This window comes from Euprymna scolopes, chromosome 16 (genome assembly GCF_053919585.1).
Source record: "Euprymna scolopes isolate OS-2025 chromosome 16, ASM5391958v1, whole genome shotgun sequence".
Taxonomy (NCBI): Eukaryota; Metazoa; Mollusca; class Cephalopoda; order Sepiida; family Sepiolidae; genus Euprymna; species Euprymna scolopes.
Window position 1 is genome coordinate 106,726,667 of NC_136497.1, and position 18,669 is coordinate 106,745,335.

Here is an 18,669-nt window from a genome sequence, read left to right on the forward strand (position 1 = left end):
AATGTATGCATGTCTTTTTTTAATTAGTAATAATAATAATGTGTGTATGTCTTTTTTAAATTAGTAATAATAATAATCTGTATATGTCTTTTTTAAATTAGTAATAATAATAATGTATGCATGTCTTTTTTAAATTAGAAAAATAATGTGTGTAAGTCTGTTTTAATTAGTAATAATAATAATGTATGCATGTCTTTTTTTAATTAGTAATAATAATAATGTGTGTATGTCTTTTTTAAATTAGTAATAATAATAATGTGTGTATGTCTTTTTTTAATTAGTAATAATAATAATGTGTGTATGTCTTTTTTGAATTAGTAATAATAATAATGTGTGTATGTCTTTTTTTAATTAGTAATAATAATAATGTATGCTTGTCTTTTTTGAATTAGTAAAAATAATAATGTATGCATGTCTTGTTTGAATGAGTAATAATAATAATGTGTGTATGTCTTTTTTGAATTAGTAATAATAATAATGTGTGTCTGTCTTTTTTGAATTAGTAATAATAATAATGTGTGTATGTCTTTTTTGAATAAGTAATAATAATAATGTGTGTATGTCTTTTTTGAATTAGTAATTATAATAATGTATGCATGTCTTTTTTGAATTAGTAATAATAATAATGTATGCATGTCTTTTTTGAATTAGTAATAACAATTATGTGTATGTCTTTTTTGAATTAGTAATAATAATAATGTATGCATGTCTTTTTTGAATGAGTATTAATAATAATGTGTGTATGTCTTTTTTGAATAAGTAATAATAATAATGAATGCATGTCTTTTTTGAATTAGTAATAATAATAATGTGTGTATGTCTTTTTTGAATGAGTAATAATAATAATGTGTGTATGTCTTTTTTGAATGAGTAATAATAACAATGTGTGTATGTCTTTTTTGAATGAGTAATAATAATAATGTGTGTATGTCTTTTTTGAATGAGTAATAATAATAATGTGTGTATGTCTTTTTTGAATGAGTAATAATAATAATAATGTGTGTATGTCTTTTTTTAATTAGTAATAATAACAATGTGTGTATGTCTTTTTTGAATGAGTAATAATAATAATGAATGCATGTCTTTTTTGAATTAGTAATAATAATAATGTGTGTATGTCTTTTTTGAATTAGTAATAATAATAATGTGTGTATGTCTTTTTTGAATGAGTAATAATAATAATGAATGCATGTCTTTTTTGAATTAGTAATAATAATAATGTGTGTATGTCTTTTTTGAATAAGTAATAATAATAATGTGTGTATGTCTTTTTTGAATGAGTAATAATAATAATGTGTGTATGTCTTTTTTGAATGAGTAATAATAATAATGTGTGTATTTCTTTTTTGAATTAGTAATAATAATAATGTGTGTATGTCTTTTTTGAATTAGTAATAATAATAATGTGTGTATGTCTTTTTTGAATTAGTAATAATAGTAATGTGTGAATGTCTTTTTTGAATTAGTAATAATACTAATTTATGTATGTTTTTTTTGAATGAGTAATAATACTAATGTGTGTATGTCTTTTTTAAATTAGTAATAATAATAATGTGTGTATGTCTTTTTTGAATGAGTAATAATAATAATGAATGCATGTCTTTTTTGAATGAGTAATAATAATAATGTGTGTATGTCTTTTTTGAATGAGTAATAATAATAATGTGTGTATGTCTTTTTTGAATGAGTAATAATAATAATGAATGCATGTCTTTTTTTAATTAGTAATAATAATAATGTGTGTATGTCTTTTTTGAATGAGTAATAATAATAATGAATGCATGTCTTTTTTGAATGAGTAATAATAACAATGTGTGTATGTCTTTTTTGAATGAGTAATAATAATAATGAATGCATGTCTTTTTTTAATTAGTAATAATAACAATGTGTGTATGTCTTTTTTGAATGAGTAATAATAATAATGAATGCATGTCTTTTTTTAATTAGTAATAATAACAATGTGTGTATGTCTTTTTTGGATGAGTAATAATAATAATGAATGCATGTCTTTTTTGAATGAGTAATAATAACAATGTGTGTATGTCTTTTTTGGATGAGTAATAATAATAATGAATGCATGTCTTTTTTTAATTAGTAATAATAACAATGTGTGTATGTCTTTTTTGAATGAGTAATAAGAATAATGAATGCATGTCTTTTTTGAATGAGTAATAATAATAATGAATGCATGTCTTTTTTGAATGAGTAATAATAACAATGTGTGTATGTCTTTTTTGAATGAGTAATAATAATAATGTGTGTATGTCTTTTTTGAATGAGTAATAATAACAATGTGTGTATGTCTTTTTTGAATGAGTAATAATAATAATGAATGCATGTCTTTTTTGAATGAGTAATAATAATAATGAATGCATGTCTTTTTTTAATTAGTAATAATAATAATGAATGCATGTCTTTTTTGAATGAGTAATAATAATAATGTGTGTATGTCTTTTTTGAATGAGTAATAATAACAATGTGTGTATGTCTTTTTTGAATGAGTAATAATAATAATGAATGCATGTCTTTTTTTAATTAGTAATAATAACAATGTGTGTATGTCTTTTTTGAATGAGTAATAATAATAATGAATGCATGTCTTTTTTGAATGAGTAATAATAATAATGAATGCATGTCTTTTTTGAATGAGTAATAATAACAATGTGTGTATGTCTTTTTTGAATGAGTAATAATAATAATGTGTGTATGTCTTTTTTTAATTAGTAATAATAACAATGTGTGTATGTCTTTTTTGAATGAGTAATAATAATAATGTGTGTATGTCTTTTTTGAATGAGTAATAATAATAATGAATGCATGTCTTTTTTGAATTAGTAATAATAATAATGTGTGTATGTCTTTTTTGAATGAGTAATAATAATAATGAATGCATGTCTTTTTTGAATGAGTAATAATAACAATGTGTGTATGTCTTTTTTGAATGAGTAATAATAATAATGTGTGTATGTCTTTTTTGAATGAGTAATAATAATAATGAATGCATGTCTTTTTTGAATTAGTAATAATAATAATGTGTGTATGTCTATTTTGAATGAGTAATAATAATAATGAATGCATGTCTTTTTTGAATTAGTAATAATAATAATGTGTGTATGTCTTTTTTGAATGAGTAATAATAACAATGTGTGTATGTCTTTTTTGAATGAGTAATAATAATAATGTGTGTATGTCTTTTTTGAATGAGTAATAATAATAATGTGTGTATGTCTTTTTTGAATGAGTAATAATAATAATGTGTGTATGTCTTTTTTGAATGAGTAATAATAATAATGAATGCATGTCTTTTTTGTAATGAGTAATAATAACAATGTGTGTATGTCTTTTTTGAATGAGTAATAATAATAATGTGTGTATGTCTTTTTTGAATGAGTAATAATAACAATGTGTGTATGTCTTTTTTGAATGAGTAATAATAATAATGAATGCATGTCTTTTTTTAATTAGTAATAATAATAATGAATGCATGTCTTTTTTTAATTAGTAATAATAATAATGAATGCATGTCTTTTTTGAATGAGTAATAATAATAATGTGTGTATGGCTTTTTTGAATGAGTAATAATAACAATGTGTGTATGTCTTTTTTGAATGAGTAATAATAATAATGAATGCATGTCTTTTTTTAATTAGTAATAATAATAATGTGTGTATGTCTTTTTTGAATGAGTAATAATAATAATGTGTGTATGTCTTTTTTGAATGAGTAATAATAATAATGAATGCATGTCTTTTTTGAATGAGTAATAATAATAATGTGTGTATGTCTTTTTTGAATGAGTAATAATAATAATGAATGCATGTCTTTTTTGAATGAGTAATAATAATAATGTGTGTATGGCTTTTTTGAATGAGTAATAATAATAATGTGTGCATGTCTTTTTTGAATGAGTAATAATAATAATGAATGCATGTCTTTTTTGAATGAGTAATAATAATAATGAATGCATGTCTTTTTTGAATGAGTAATAATAATAATGTGTGTATATCTTTTTTGAATGAGTAATAATAATAATGTGTGTATGTCTTTTTTGAATGAGTAATAATAATAATGAATGCATGTCTTTTTTGAATGAGTAATAATAATAATGAATGCATGTCTTTTTTGAATGAGTAATAATAATAATGTGTGTATGTCTTTTTTGAATGATAAATAATAATAATGAATGCATGTCTTTTTTGAATGAGTAATAATAATAATGAATGCATGTCTTTTTTGAATGAGTAATAATAATAATGTGTGTATATCTTTTTTGAATGAGTAATAATAATAATGTGTGTATGTCTTTTTTGAATGAGTAATAATAATAATGAATGCATGTCTTTTTTGAATGAGTAATAATAATAATGTGTGTATGTCTTTTTTGAATTAGTAATAATAATAATGTGTGTATGTCTTTTTTGAATGAGTAATAATAATAATGTGTGTAAGTCTGTTTTAATTAGTAATAATAATAATGTATGCATGTCTTTTTTTAATTAGTAATAATAATAATGTGTGTATGTCTTTTTTAAATTAGTAATAATAATAATGTGTGTATGTCTTTTTTGAATTAGTAATAATAATAATGTGTGTATGTCTTTTTTGAATTAGTAATAATAATAATGTGTGTATGTCTTTTTTTAATTAGTAATAATAATAATGTATGCATGTCTTTTTTGAATTAGTAAAAATAATAATGTATGCATGTCTTGTTTGAATGAGTAATAATAATAATGTGTGTATGTCTTTTTTGAATTAGTAATAATAATAATGTGTGTATGTCTTTTTTGAATTAGTAATAATAATAATGTGTGTATATCTTTTTTGAATTAGTAATAATAATAATGTGTGTATGTCTTTTTTGAATTAGTAATAATAATAATGAATGCATGTCTTTTTTGAATGAGTAATAATAATAATGTGTGTATGTCTTTTTTGAATGAGTAATAATAATAATAATAATGTGTGTATGTCTTTTTTTAATTAGTAATAATAACAATGTGTGTATGTCTTTTTTGAATGAGTAATAATAATAATGAATGCATGTCTTTTTTGAATGAGTAATAATAATAATGTGTGTATGTCTTTTTTAAATTAGTAATAATAAAAATGTATGCATGTCTTTTTTAAATTAGTAATAATAATAATGTGTGTATGTCTTTTTTGAATTAGTAATAATAATAATGTATGCATGTCTTTTTTAAATTAGTAATAAAAATAGTGTGTGTATGTCTTTTTTTAAGTAGTAATAATAATAATGTATGCATGTCTTTTTTGAATTAGTAATAAAAATAATGTATGCATGTCTTTTTTTAATTAGTAATAATAATAATGTGTGTATGTCTTTTTTAAATTAGTAATAATAATAATCTGTATATGTCTTTTTTAAATTAGTAATAATAATAATGTATGCATGTCTTTTTTAAATTAGTAATAAAAATAATGTGTGTAAGTCTGTTTTAATTAGTAATAATAATAATGTATGCATGTCTTTTTTTAATTAGTAATAATAATAATGTGTGTATGTCTTTTTTAAATTAGTAATAATAATAATGTGTGTATGTCTTTTTTGAATTAGTAATAATAATAATGTGTGTATGTCTTTTTTGAATTAGTAATAATAATAATGTGTGTATGTCTTTTTTTAATTAGTAATAATAATAATGTATGCATGTCTTTTTTGAATTAGTAAAAATAATAATGTATGCATGTCTTGTTTGAATGAGTAATAATAATAATGTGTGTATGTCTTTTTTGAATTAGTAATAATAATAATGTGTGTATGTCTTTTTTGAATTAGTAATAATAATAATGTGTGTATGTCTTTTTTGAATAAGTAATAATAATAATGTGTGTATGTCTTTTTTGAATTAGTAATTATAATAATGTATGCATGTCTTTTTTGAATTAGTAATAATAATAATGTATGCATGTCTTTTTTGAATTAGTAATAACAATTATGTGTATGTCTTTTTTGAATTAGTAATAATAATAATGTATGCATGTCTTTTTTGAATGAGTATTAATAATAATGTGTGTATGTCTTTTTTGAATAAGTAATAATAATAATGTGTGTATGTATTTTTTGAATGAGTAATAATAATAATATTTTATTTACTATGAATGCAATATTGATAGAAATAAAAATATTTTTATTTACTATGAATGCAATATAAATTGAAATAAAAAATATTTTTATTGACTATGAATGCAATATTTATTGAAATAAAAAAATATTTTTATTTACTATGAATGCAATATTTATTGAAATAAAACATATGTTTATTTACTATGAATGCAATATTTATTGAAATAAAACATATTTTTATTTACTATGAATGCAATATTTATTGAAATAAAAATGTTTATTTACTATGAATGCAATATTTATGGTAATAAACATATTTTTATTTACTATGAATGCAATATTTATTGAAATTAAAATATTTTTATTTACTATGAATGCAATATTTATTGAAATAAAAAATATGTTTATTTACTATGAATGCAATATAAATTGAACTAAAACATATTTTTATTTACTATGAATGCAATATTTATCGAAATAAAAAATGTTTATTTACTATGAATGCAATATTTATTGAAATAAAAATATTTTTCTTTACTATGAATGCAATATTTATTGAAATAAAAATATTTTTATTTACTATGAATGCAATATTTATTGAAATAACAAATAATTTTATTTACTATGAATGCAATATTTATTGAAATAAAATATGTTTATTCACTATGAATGCAATATTTATTGAAATAAAAATATTTTTATTTACTATGAATGCAATATTGATTGAAATAAAAAATATGTTTATTTACTATGAATGCAATATTTTTTGTAATAAAAAATATGTTTATTTACTATGAATGCAATATTTATTGAAATAAAAAATATTTTTATTTACTATGAATGTAATATTTATTGAAATAGAAAATATATTTACTATGAATGCGATATTTATTGAAATAAAAAATATTTTTATTTACTATGAATGCAATATTTATTGAAATAAAAAATATTTTTATTTACTATGAATGCAATATTTATTGAAATAAAAAATGTTTATTTACTATAAATGCAATATTTATTGAAATAAAAAATATTTTTATTTACTATTAATTCAATATTGATTGAAATAAAAATATGTTTATTTACTATGAATGCAATATTTATTGAAATAAAACATATTTTTATTTACTATGAATGCAATATGTATTGAAATAAAAATATTTTTATTTACTATGAATGCAATATTTATTGAAATAAAAATATTTTTATTTACTATGAATGCAATATTTATTGAAATAAAAAATGTTTATTTACTATGAATGCAATATTTATTGAAATAAAAAATGTTTATTTACTATAAATGCAATATTTATTGAAATAAAAAATATTTTTATTTACTATTAATTCAATATTGATTGAAATAAAAATATGTTTATTTACTATGAATGCAATATGTATTGAAATAAAAATATTTTTATTTACTATGAATGCAATATTTATTGAAATAAAAATATTTTTATTTACTATGAATGCAATATTTATTGAAATAAAAAATGTTTATTTACTATGAATGCAATATTTATTGAAATAAAAAATGTTTATTTACTATGAATGCAATATTTATGGAAATAAAAAATGCATAAAATTAAAATGTTTTGAATCCTTTAATAATTGGGTACTTGGACACTTTAGTCAAGACATTAAAAAATGAAAATATTGAAAAAAGTGTAAACTGTATGTATCCGTTATGAAACAAAGTTCTCTGAAAAAAAATTTCACTTAATTTCATTAAGTATTTTGTTGTTTTTTTTTTTACAGCGAAAAAACAATTTGTTATGATACCGAGCAAAATGTTCGATTTTTAGGAAGAAAAGCTAGTATTAAAGATGGGGAGGGGTGTCAGCGCTTTATCTGGAGTTTTCTCCCTTTGGCATTTTTAAAATTTAAACAATTTTTTTTTTTAATCCAAGATGTCTGCCTTCAACACGCTCTCATAAAAACGTAGTTTTCCACTGTAAAAAAAAATACTTAATGAAATTAAGTGAATTTTTTTTTTCAGAGAACTTGGTTCCATAACTGATACATACAATTTAAACTTTTTTCAATGTCTTGATTTGTTTATGTCTTGACTAAACTGTATTATATATATGTAATGTATTTTATATTATTATTATATATGTAATGTATTTTATATTATTATATATGTAATGTATTTTATATTATATTTATGTAATGTATTTTATATTATTATTATATATAATGTATTTTATATTATGTATATATATGTAATGTATTTTATATTATTATTATATATATGTAATGTATTTTATATTATTATTATATATATATATATATATATGTAATGTATTTTATATTATTATTATATATATGTAATGTATTTTATATTATATATATATATATATATGTAACGTATTTTATATTATTATATATAGATTTTATATTATTGTTGTATATATGTAATGTATTTTATATTATTATTATATATATGTAATGTATTTTATATTATTATTATATATATGTAATGTATTTTATATTATTATTATTATATATGTAATGTATTTTATATTATTATTATATATATGTAATGTATTTTATATTATTATTATATATATGTAATGTATTTTATATTATTATTATATATATGTAATGTATTTTATATTATTATTATATATATGTAATGTATTTTATATTATTATTATATATATGTAATGTATTTTATATCATTATTATATATATGTAATGTATTTTATATTATTATTATATATATGTAATGTATTTTATATTATTATTATATATATGTAATGTATTTTATATTATTATTATTATATATATGTAATGTATTTTATATTATTATTATATATATGTAATGTATTTTATATTATTATTATATATATGTAATGTATTTTATATTATTATTATATATATGTAATGTATTTTATATTATTATTATATATATGTAATGTATTTTATATCATTATTATATATATGTAATGTATTTTATATTATTATTATATATATGTAATGTATTTTATATTATTATTATATATATGTAATGTATTTTATATTATTATTATATATATGTAATGTATTTTATATTATTATTATATATATGTAATGTATTTTATATTATTATTATATATATGTAATGTATTTTATATTATTATTATATATATGTAATGTATTTTATATCATTATTATATATATGTAATGTATTTTATATTATTATTATATATATGTAATGTATTTTATATTATTATTATTATATATGTAATGTATTTTATATTATTATTATATATATGTAATGTATTTTATATTATTATTATATATATGTAATGTATTTTATATTATTATTATTATATATATGTAATGTATTTTATATCATTATCATATATATGTAATGTATTTTATATTATTATTATTATATATGTAATGTATTTTATATTATTATTATATATATGTAATGTATTTTATATTATTATTATATATATGTAATGTATTTTATATTATTATTATATATATGTAATGTATTTTATATTATTATTATATATATGTAATGTATTTTATATCATTATTATATATATGTAATGTATTTTATATTATTATTATATATATGTAATGTATTTTATATTATTATTATATATATGTAATGTATTTTATATTATTATTATTATATATATGTAATGTATTTTATATTATTATTATATATATGTAATGTATTTTATATTATTATTATATATATGTAATGTATTTTATATTATTATTATATATATGTAATGTATTTTATATTATTATTATATATATGTAATGTATTTTATATCATTATTATATATATGTAATGTATTTTATATTATTATTATATATATGTAATGTATTTTATATTATTATTATATATATGTAATGTATTTTATATTATTATTATATATATGTAATGTATGTTATATTATTATTATATATATGTAATGTATTTTATATTATTATTATATATATGTAATGTATTTTATATCATTATTATATATATGTAATGTATTTTATATTATTATTATATATATGTAATGTATTTTATATTATTATTATATATATGTAATGTATTTTATATTATTATTATATATATGTAATGTATTTTGGTTTATTTGTAACAAAGTCATTTTAATCGTCGATTTAATAGTTAGAAATGAAATGAAGTATTTCATAACCTTTGAAATTTAAAAAGAATTTAGAACAATTTAAAATATTGAATAAAAAGTCTTAATCGTCAGATTGAAAGTATTTCCTACTTACCAGAATGATTTGTGCAGGGGCATTTTTATTCACTGAAATTGTCCTATACAATCGTCGTTTCATTGTGGTATTGCCGTCAAAGACACGGATAATCTCAGCTGAAGTGATGAATAAAAAAAATGTTGCTATTTAATATCAGGATTATTAATAGAGAAAATAAAAACTTTGAGTATTAAGGATAGGAAAGTAATCCAGAAATCATTATATCGAACAACGGGTGATTCTTTTTTGGGACGCCAGGACGCCAAAAAGTATGCCATGGGACTAATTTCATTCCGTCATAAAAACAACTTTATACAGAAAAAAAAACAACTTATTTTTACACTTATGTCGCAAATAAACATGAAATTATATATTGAAAACCGTGTTTATTATTTTTAATATCCAACAACAGAGTTGAAGTCAATGATTTCGATTTTAAAAAAAACTAATTTTTTTGATAAATCTCTGTTTGGCGTACTCATGAATTATTTTTTTTAAAGAATAAAATTGAATAAAGTTTATTTTTATAAAAATGTTTAGACATTTACCTAGCGAATAAGCATAAAAATATATGTGAAAAACCGCGTTTATTATTTAAAAAAAATCAAAATTATACACCGGTTATAAAGTTGGCTTCTTTTATTTTATTAAAGAGGATACGTTTAAAATAATCAAGTTGAAGATACGTGTAAATAATAATGAACATAGGAATTTCTGTTTTTAATTATTAAAGAAGAAACGTTAAAATTAATTAAGATGAAGATATCTTTAAATATTAACATTTATGTTTTTAATTATTAAAGAAGATACGTTAAAAATAATTAAGATGGAGATATCTTTAAATATTAACATTTCTGTTTTTAATTATTTAAAGAAGAAACGTTAAAATTAATTAAGATGAAGATATCTTTAAATATTAACATTTATGTTTTTAATTATTAAAGAAGAAACGTTAAAAATAATTAAGATGAAGATATCTTTAAATATTAACATTTATGTTTTTAATTATTAAAGAAGAAACGTTAAAAATAATTAAGATGGAGATATCTTTAAATATTAACATTTATGTTTTTAATTATTAAAGAAGATACGTTAAAATTAATTAAGATGAAGATATCTTTAAATATTAACATTTATGTTTTTAATTATTAAAGAAGAAACGTTAAAATTAATTAAGATGGAGATATCTTTAAATATTAACATTTATGTTTTTAATTATTAAAGAAGAAACGTTAAAAATAATTAAGATGGAGATATCTTTAAATATTAACATTTATGTTTTTAATTATTAAAGAAGATACGTTAAAATTAATTAAGATGAAGATATCTTTAAATATTAACATTTATGTTTTTAATTATTAAAGAAGAAACGTTAAAATTAATTAAGATGGAGATATCTTTAAATATTAACATTTATGTTTTTAATTATTAAAGAAGAAACGTTAAAAATAATTAAGATGGAGATATCTTTAAATATTAACATTTATGTTTTTAATTATTAAAGAAGATACGTTAAAATTAATTAAGATGAAGATATCTTTAAATATTAACATTTATGTTTTTAATTATTAAAGAAGAAACGTTAAAATTAATTAAGATGGAGATATCTTTAAATATTAACATTTATGTTTTTAATTATTAAAGAAGAAACGTTAAAATTAATTAAGATGAAGATATCTTTAAATATTAACATTTATGTTTTTAATTATTAAAGAAGAAACGTTAAAATTAATTAAGATGAAGATATCTTTAAATATTAACATTTATGTTTTTAATTATTAAAGAAGAAACGTTAAAATTAATTAAGATGGAGATATCTTTAAATATTAACATTTATGTTTTTAATTATTAAAGAAGAAACGTTAAAAATAATTAAGATGAAGATATCTTTAAATATTAACATTTATGTTTTTAATTATTAAAGAAGAAACGTTAAAATTAATTAAGATGAAGATATCTTTAAATATTAACATTTATGTTTTTAATTATTAAAGAAGAAACGTTAAAAATAATTAAGATGGAGATATCTTTAAATATTAACATTTATGTTTTTAATTATTAAAGAAGATACGTTAAAAATAATTAAGATGGAGATATCTTTAAATATTAACATTTCTGTTTTTAATTATTTAAAGAAGATACGTTAAAAATAATTAAGATGGAGATACGTGTAAATATTAATAAACATTTATATTTCTCTTTTTAATTATTAAAGAAGATGCGGTGATTCTTTTTTGTGACGCCAGGACGCCAGCTCGCCAAAAAGTACGCCACGGGCCAAATTTCATTTCGTCCTAAAAACAACTTTATACAGAAAAAAAAAAAAACTTATTTTTACACTTTTATCTCGCGAATAAACATGAAATTATATATTGAAAAACGTGTTTATTATTTTTAATATCCAACAATGAGCGAATAAGCATAAAAACATATAGGAAAACCCGCGTTTATTATTTTAAAAACATCAAAATTATACACAGAGTATAATTTTTTTTTCTTAAACGAAACTGACTTCATACCCGGTGTATAATTTTGATTTTAAAAAATAATAAGCGTGGTTTTTCATATATATTTTTATGCTTATTTGCTAGGTAAATGTCTTAACATTCTTGTAAAAATAAGTTTTATTTAATTTTATTCTTTAGAAAAAATAAATCACAAGTACGCCAAACACAATTTTATCAAAGTCACTTCCGTTTAAGAAAAAAAAGAAGCTAACTTTATACCCGGTGTATAATTTTGATTTTTTTTTTAAAATAATAAACACGGTTTTTTACATATATGCTTATGCTTATTCGCTAAAAATTCTTATAAACAAACTTTATTCAATTTTATTCTTTAGAAAAAATAATTTATGAGTACGCCAAACAGAGATTTATCAAAAAAATTTGTTTTGTTTTAAAATCGAAATCATTGACTTCAATTCCGTTGTTGGATATTAAAAATAATAAACGCGGTTTTTAATATATAATTTCATGTTTATTTGCGAGATAAAAGTGTAAAAATAAGGGGTTTTTTCTGTAGAAAGTTTTTTTTATGACAGAATGAAATTAGTCCCATGGACTACTTTTTGGTGAGCTGGCGTCCTGGCGTCCCAGAAAAGAATCACCGTTGAACAACAAAGGTAAAATCGTGTTGGTTTTTGTTCTTTTCACAAGGAAAAACAAGATTTGCCTTTTTAGTTTTTGTTTTTTTTTGCTGCTGCCCTGACGTAACGTTCGGCCAAACACAAGTAAAACATGGGGCTAAGCACGTGTGAAATGCATGAACATATATCAACAAAACACCAACAAAACAGGCGATTTAATTTTTATACTTTAGACGAAATTAATTTAGATGGAATCAACAAACTCCCAATCTGCTTTTGATTGCATAAATTTCGTTCAAGAATTAAATAGCGTCATTTGTTTGTTTTCATGTGGACCTATGTCATTTTCATCCCATCTGCGCAGATTTCAAACAGCTTAAGTTCATAGAGTGAATGCGGTAATGTGATTGCAATTAGTTTTAGGGAATAGACCAGTGGACTACCCCCAACACTGCTTCCTCCCCACCCATTCCTTTCGGGCTTCATGCCCAATCATAAAGTTGTAGCATTTTTCGTTATATAACACCTGCCTGGCACTTGTTGTATGTCTTCCGAAAAGTGTACACGAATTCTATGATAAATAAAGGCAAACCCCTAGTAAGACACCCCCAAACACGCCGGTGTGACCAGAAACACAAAAAATAACTTGGAGACCCAGTCTCAGTTGGTACCTGAGGACTACCGCCAGCTATACTACACAACGTATAAGGATCTGACGGAAGGCAACATCATCAAGCCATTGCCAACTACAATAGCCAGACTAGAGAGAAGGATAGTATCTCTAGTCACCATTGACATAAAGAAGAAATTGTTGACTGGGGTCTCGAGGGAAGTAATGGCTCAGAGGCTGGGGAAGCTTAGTATCACAGCAACGTACATCTGTAGAAGAGCATACGGGACATGGGATCTTCTTTTGCCCACGGAGGAAGACGCAGTGAGATTGTCCAGGACCGACTTGGGGTGGGGTCATTTGCGCCTGAAGCCGGAGTATCTGAGTAAGAGGCACACCAACGTCTCCATTCTTGGCATCCCCTGTTACACTGACTCAAAGCAGCTTGGGGCTGTGATGAGCCAGTATGGAGACGTCAAAGCAGTGCTGCCAGTGCATGGTCCCCGTAATCTGTTGTTGGGGGACTACAAACTAAAAATGAGAGTAGACCGCGCCAGCTTCGATAAAATTCCCGCTTTACTCAGATACGAGACCTGGACAATGAGCGTCATTGTTGAAGGTCGGCGGCCAAACTGTTGGCATTGCTTGAAGCAGGGGCATATGATGAAGGAATGCCCCAAAAGATTTTCCATGGGTGCCCCCACTGTCACTGAAACAACCAGAACAACTGATACAGTGGCACCAGCAGCCCCTGAAAAGCCAGCTGGAGGGGGCACAGAAGAAAGCCAGGGCTGGAGCAAGTCGTATCAAGAAAATCAGCAAAGACCCCCTCTAAACCAAAAGAGCAGCCCCCGCAAAAACAACGTAAGCAGGCTCCCGCAAGGTCGTCACATGGCTCCTCCACCAAGAGCATAGAGCCGCAATCCCCGAACAAGAAAAAGGATCTGCAGTCGTCGTTCTTGAAAAGGAAGAATCCGGTCTCCTCATCAGATTCTGAAGGGGAGCAAGTAGTCAGCAGCAGTCCAGCAGTCATTGTGGAATGCCGAAAACAAGACCTGAAAAAGGCCAAGGATGCTGGGTCCCGTTCCCCATCCCCCTGAATCCCAGACCCCCTATGCTGAACCGAAATCCCCACCCCTATTTGATACGCCCCCAGCTGGCGCCCGTTCTTTGGCAAGGGAGAGGCCAGCCACACCAACTAGCCGCAGAGCGGCGTCGGCCTCTCCTGTAAGAAGAGAAAAGACCAGGAAGCTCCCTTTCCTCCCTGCAGACCAGATCTGTGAGGTAGATCCTCATCATGCAGCCGATAAAATAACCCCCAGGCTGAAGGGACTCCTGAAGCCACTCCAAAAGCTGAAGACAGTGGACGGCCTATTGATTGCGGATCCTACTCATTTTAAAAATGCTCCTTTACTCATGAACTTTGCGCGTCCCACTCTCGTGTGACGCACCAAGGCGGTGAAAACAGCAATCAAAGACGTAAAGTTGGTGCAGGAGAGGCACAACTTCCTCGAACAGTTGGTGAATAGGTGTGAGGGGAAGGTCCCACGATACGTCCACCCTTCGTTTTATAGAGCCATAAAATTAACTTTTCCGCTGAATGTCGGGGGAATTGCCCGAGACGGACGAGTCACGCCCGAGTTGCTTTTGGGTAACCTCGCCCAATCCTGCGGCATCCTGACTGCAAAAGATTTCAGGCCGGTGGTTGAAACTGAATAATCATAATGGCTACGTGTTTGAGCCTAGCTAGTTTGAACGTAAGGGGCATGAGGTGCAAAGCAAAGCCGCTATGGTACTAAGGGACCTCATGTCCATGAACATAGATGTGGCCGCGCTGCAAGAAACTCACTTCATTTCGGTTGACGATCAACGGGTGCTGGAGGGGCATTACGATGTCTTTTCAGCATTCGGTGACCGTTATAGTAGGGGTGTGGCCTTGCTAGTTAGACGCACTCTTTCTGCAGCGGTTAGAGTTGTACACATTGATGCTGATGGCAGACTTGTCGTGGCCGATGTTGCTGTTGAAAATAGATCACACGAGAGATAGAATGAGCTAAAGGGGACCTGAACTGTTTGGCTAGCGAGCGGTATCAGGGCCAGGTAACTAGTACTAGTCTATGTAAGGTGTCCAACGAAGCCGTGAACGTAGACACTGCAGAGTGTAGAGCTTCACTCTGGTGCAAATCGGTAAATTACATCAGAGAAATCCAGAGCTCAGAAGGGCACTCGTTAGTGTTGTCTCGGGAGATTTGCGAGCGGTTTTGGGTTCACTTCAAGGATCGTTTCGCACAGCTGTCCAGGCTCCGCATCCAGGAGTTTGACAACTATTTAGCTGGCTCACCTCGCCTGGAGGCGGCCCAAGCGGCTAACTGTGATGGTCGGGTTGCAGAGTGTTAAGTCATTGCTGCAGGTCGGTTACGACAAATCACCCAGACTCGATGGTCTGCCCTATGAATTGTACTTGAGGCTGTCGCACATATTCATTCCCATTCTGACGAATGCGTTTAACCACTGGTTTGACACGGGATTCATCCCAAGTCATGTTACCAAGGGAGTGGTCATGCTTCTTCAGAAGAAGGACGGGTGTGTTGGGGGGCTAGATGATTATAGGCCCATCACGCTCTTAAATGTGGATATCAAAATTTTGGCCAGAGTTCTTGCGAATCGTTTGCAGGTAGTTATCACTGACTTGGTCGATCCGGATCAGAATTACGCTGTGAAGGGGAGATCGATTCAAAACAATCTGCATTTGATTCGCACGATCATAGAAAACTTAGAAAACAGCACCAAAGCTGCGCTGATCAATTTGGATCAGTCCAAGGCGTTCGACAGGGTAGACCATCGCTTCTTGGGGTTTGTATTGGAGGTTGGCGGTTTTGGGCCTGACTTCCGCAGATAGATCTCCATCCTGTATGCTCAGCCGATGTAAGTCGTGCAGGTAAACGGGCTGCGGTCTGCATCGTTCTCTGTTTCCCGGTCGGTGCGTCAGGGGTGCCTGTTGTCTTCCCTGTTATACGTCCTCGTGTTAGAACCTTTCCTGCGCAAGTTGAGGACTGGGGAGACTGGACTGGCCCTACATGGTATTGAATTGCCTGGCGGTGCGCGGGCCAGGGTTTCCGCATTTGCTGATGATGTCACCGTGTGCGTGTCAAGCCATCATGACATTTTTGCGGTGATTAAGGCACTTAAGCAGTACGAACAAGTCACAGGAGCAGTCGTCAATCTTAGTAAGTCTGTCGGCCTGAGGTTGGCCGCCTGGTTCTTTTGGCTGGACAGACGGCCAGGTTAACATACTTGGAGTTTGGTTCAGGCCGGGCCACCAGCTCGACAAAAACTGGTCGGAGGTACAGGCAAAGGTCGGAGCGTTGGTGAGGACTTACCTTCGGAGGGGGTTTTCCCTCAAAGGTAGAGCGGAGGCGTGTGCTACATAGGTCTTCCACTCATCCTTTACAAGCTGGCTGTATTTCCCCTGCCTGCAGACCGTCTTGCGGCTTTGACCCAGTTGCTCTTTTCCCTTTTGTGGAACGGGCGGCAGCCGCTTGTCCATAGACAGGTCTGTACTCAACATCCGATTGATGGGGGCTTGGGAATGCTAGATTTATTGAGTCACAAACGTGTCAAGAGACTTGCGTTCCTGAGTAGAACTCTGGTAGAAGAATGTGCGTGGGGCCCTGTTGTCGGTAAAGCTTTTCTCAACATCCCCGATCACTCAGTCAAAAGTAGACGCAAGCCGAGAAAGCAGCTGCGGTTCTACGACGAATGCCAAGAGGCGCTCAGTGTTGCCGGGGTCCAGTGACCTCGCCCAGTCTAGAAGGGCATTTTACAGGGAGTTAGTGGAGGGGACCGTGTCGGACCCACTAGGGGAGTGGCTGCGGCTGTCGGATGGGGAGGTGCGCTCTCTGGGGAATTGGGCGCCAGACCAGGGTTACCTCAACAATTCCGAGTTTTCCCTGACCTGGCGATTGGTTAGGAACACGCTTGTCCTTAATGGCAGGCGTCACAGTTACAACGATTAAAATGACCCAAATTGTCCTCGGTGCAAGGAGGATCACGAAGAAACTGTGGAACCCGCTTTTATTGAGTGCTCCAAGCTACGAGAATACTAGGCGTATGTCAGTGAGGTCACGCCTCACATTGTTCCCGACCAGGTGACGAGCTTGGATTTAGCATCCGTTGTCTACAACGCAGATCCACTGTGGCCTAGGGAGGAACAAATGGTGTTCCTAGTGATCTTAGGTGTAGCTAGACTGGCAGTGTACATAGAGATAGGGTGAGGGGGGGATCCAATCTCTCATATCTGATTTCGTATTTTAAACATCAACTTAAAATCAAAATCAGATATGATAGAAGGAGGCTATCCCGCTCGGAGTTTAGTCGTAGGTGGATACACACCGCTAGTTTGTGCATGTTCTTACGAAACAGGCTCAAATATGTGTTCCCTGCCTAGGCATCGCACACGCCGACTATAAAAACAAGAAAATCCCATCATGGTGGATCAGTCCCTTAGCTAGTTGCTATGAATGAATCTCACGTCTCCACCTTTTTATTTTTTAGGTGTTGGAATACCTTCAAGAAGCCCGCACCCAACAATTTATTTTTTGACTCCATCCATCCTCACGGTACATCTCTTGGAGGTCACCATACATCCCCGCAAACCCCACC

General features: G+C 26.8%; 1 protein-coding gene across 2 annotated transcripts in view; it reads right to left on the reverse strand.

Moving 5' to 3' along the window:
* Positions 1–18,669, reverse strand: part of LOC145296039 (diacylglycerol kinase theta-like) — a 1,210,689-nt gene that overhangs the window by 378,126 nt on the left and 813,894 nt on the right. For both annotated transcript variants that reach the window (XM_080142083.1, XM_080142084.1), the window contains one exon: positions 10,328–10,425. In XM_080142083.1, the coding sequence (XP_079998209.1) occupies positions 10,328–10,425 (98 nt within the window). The remainder of the gene's footprint in view (positions 1–10,327; positions 10,426–18,669) is intronic.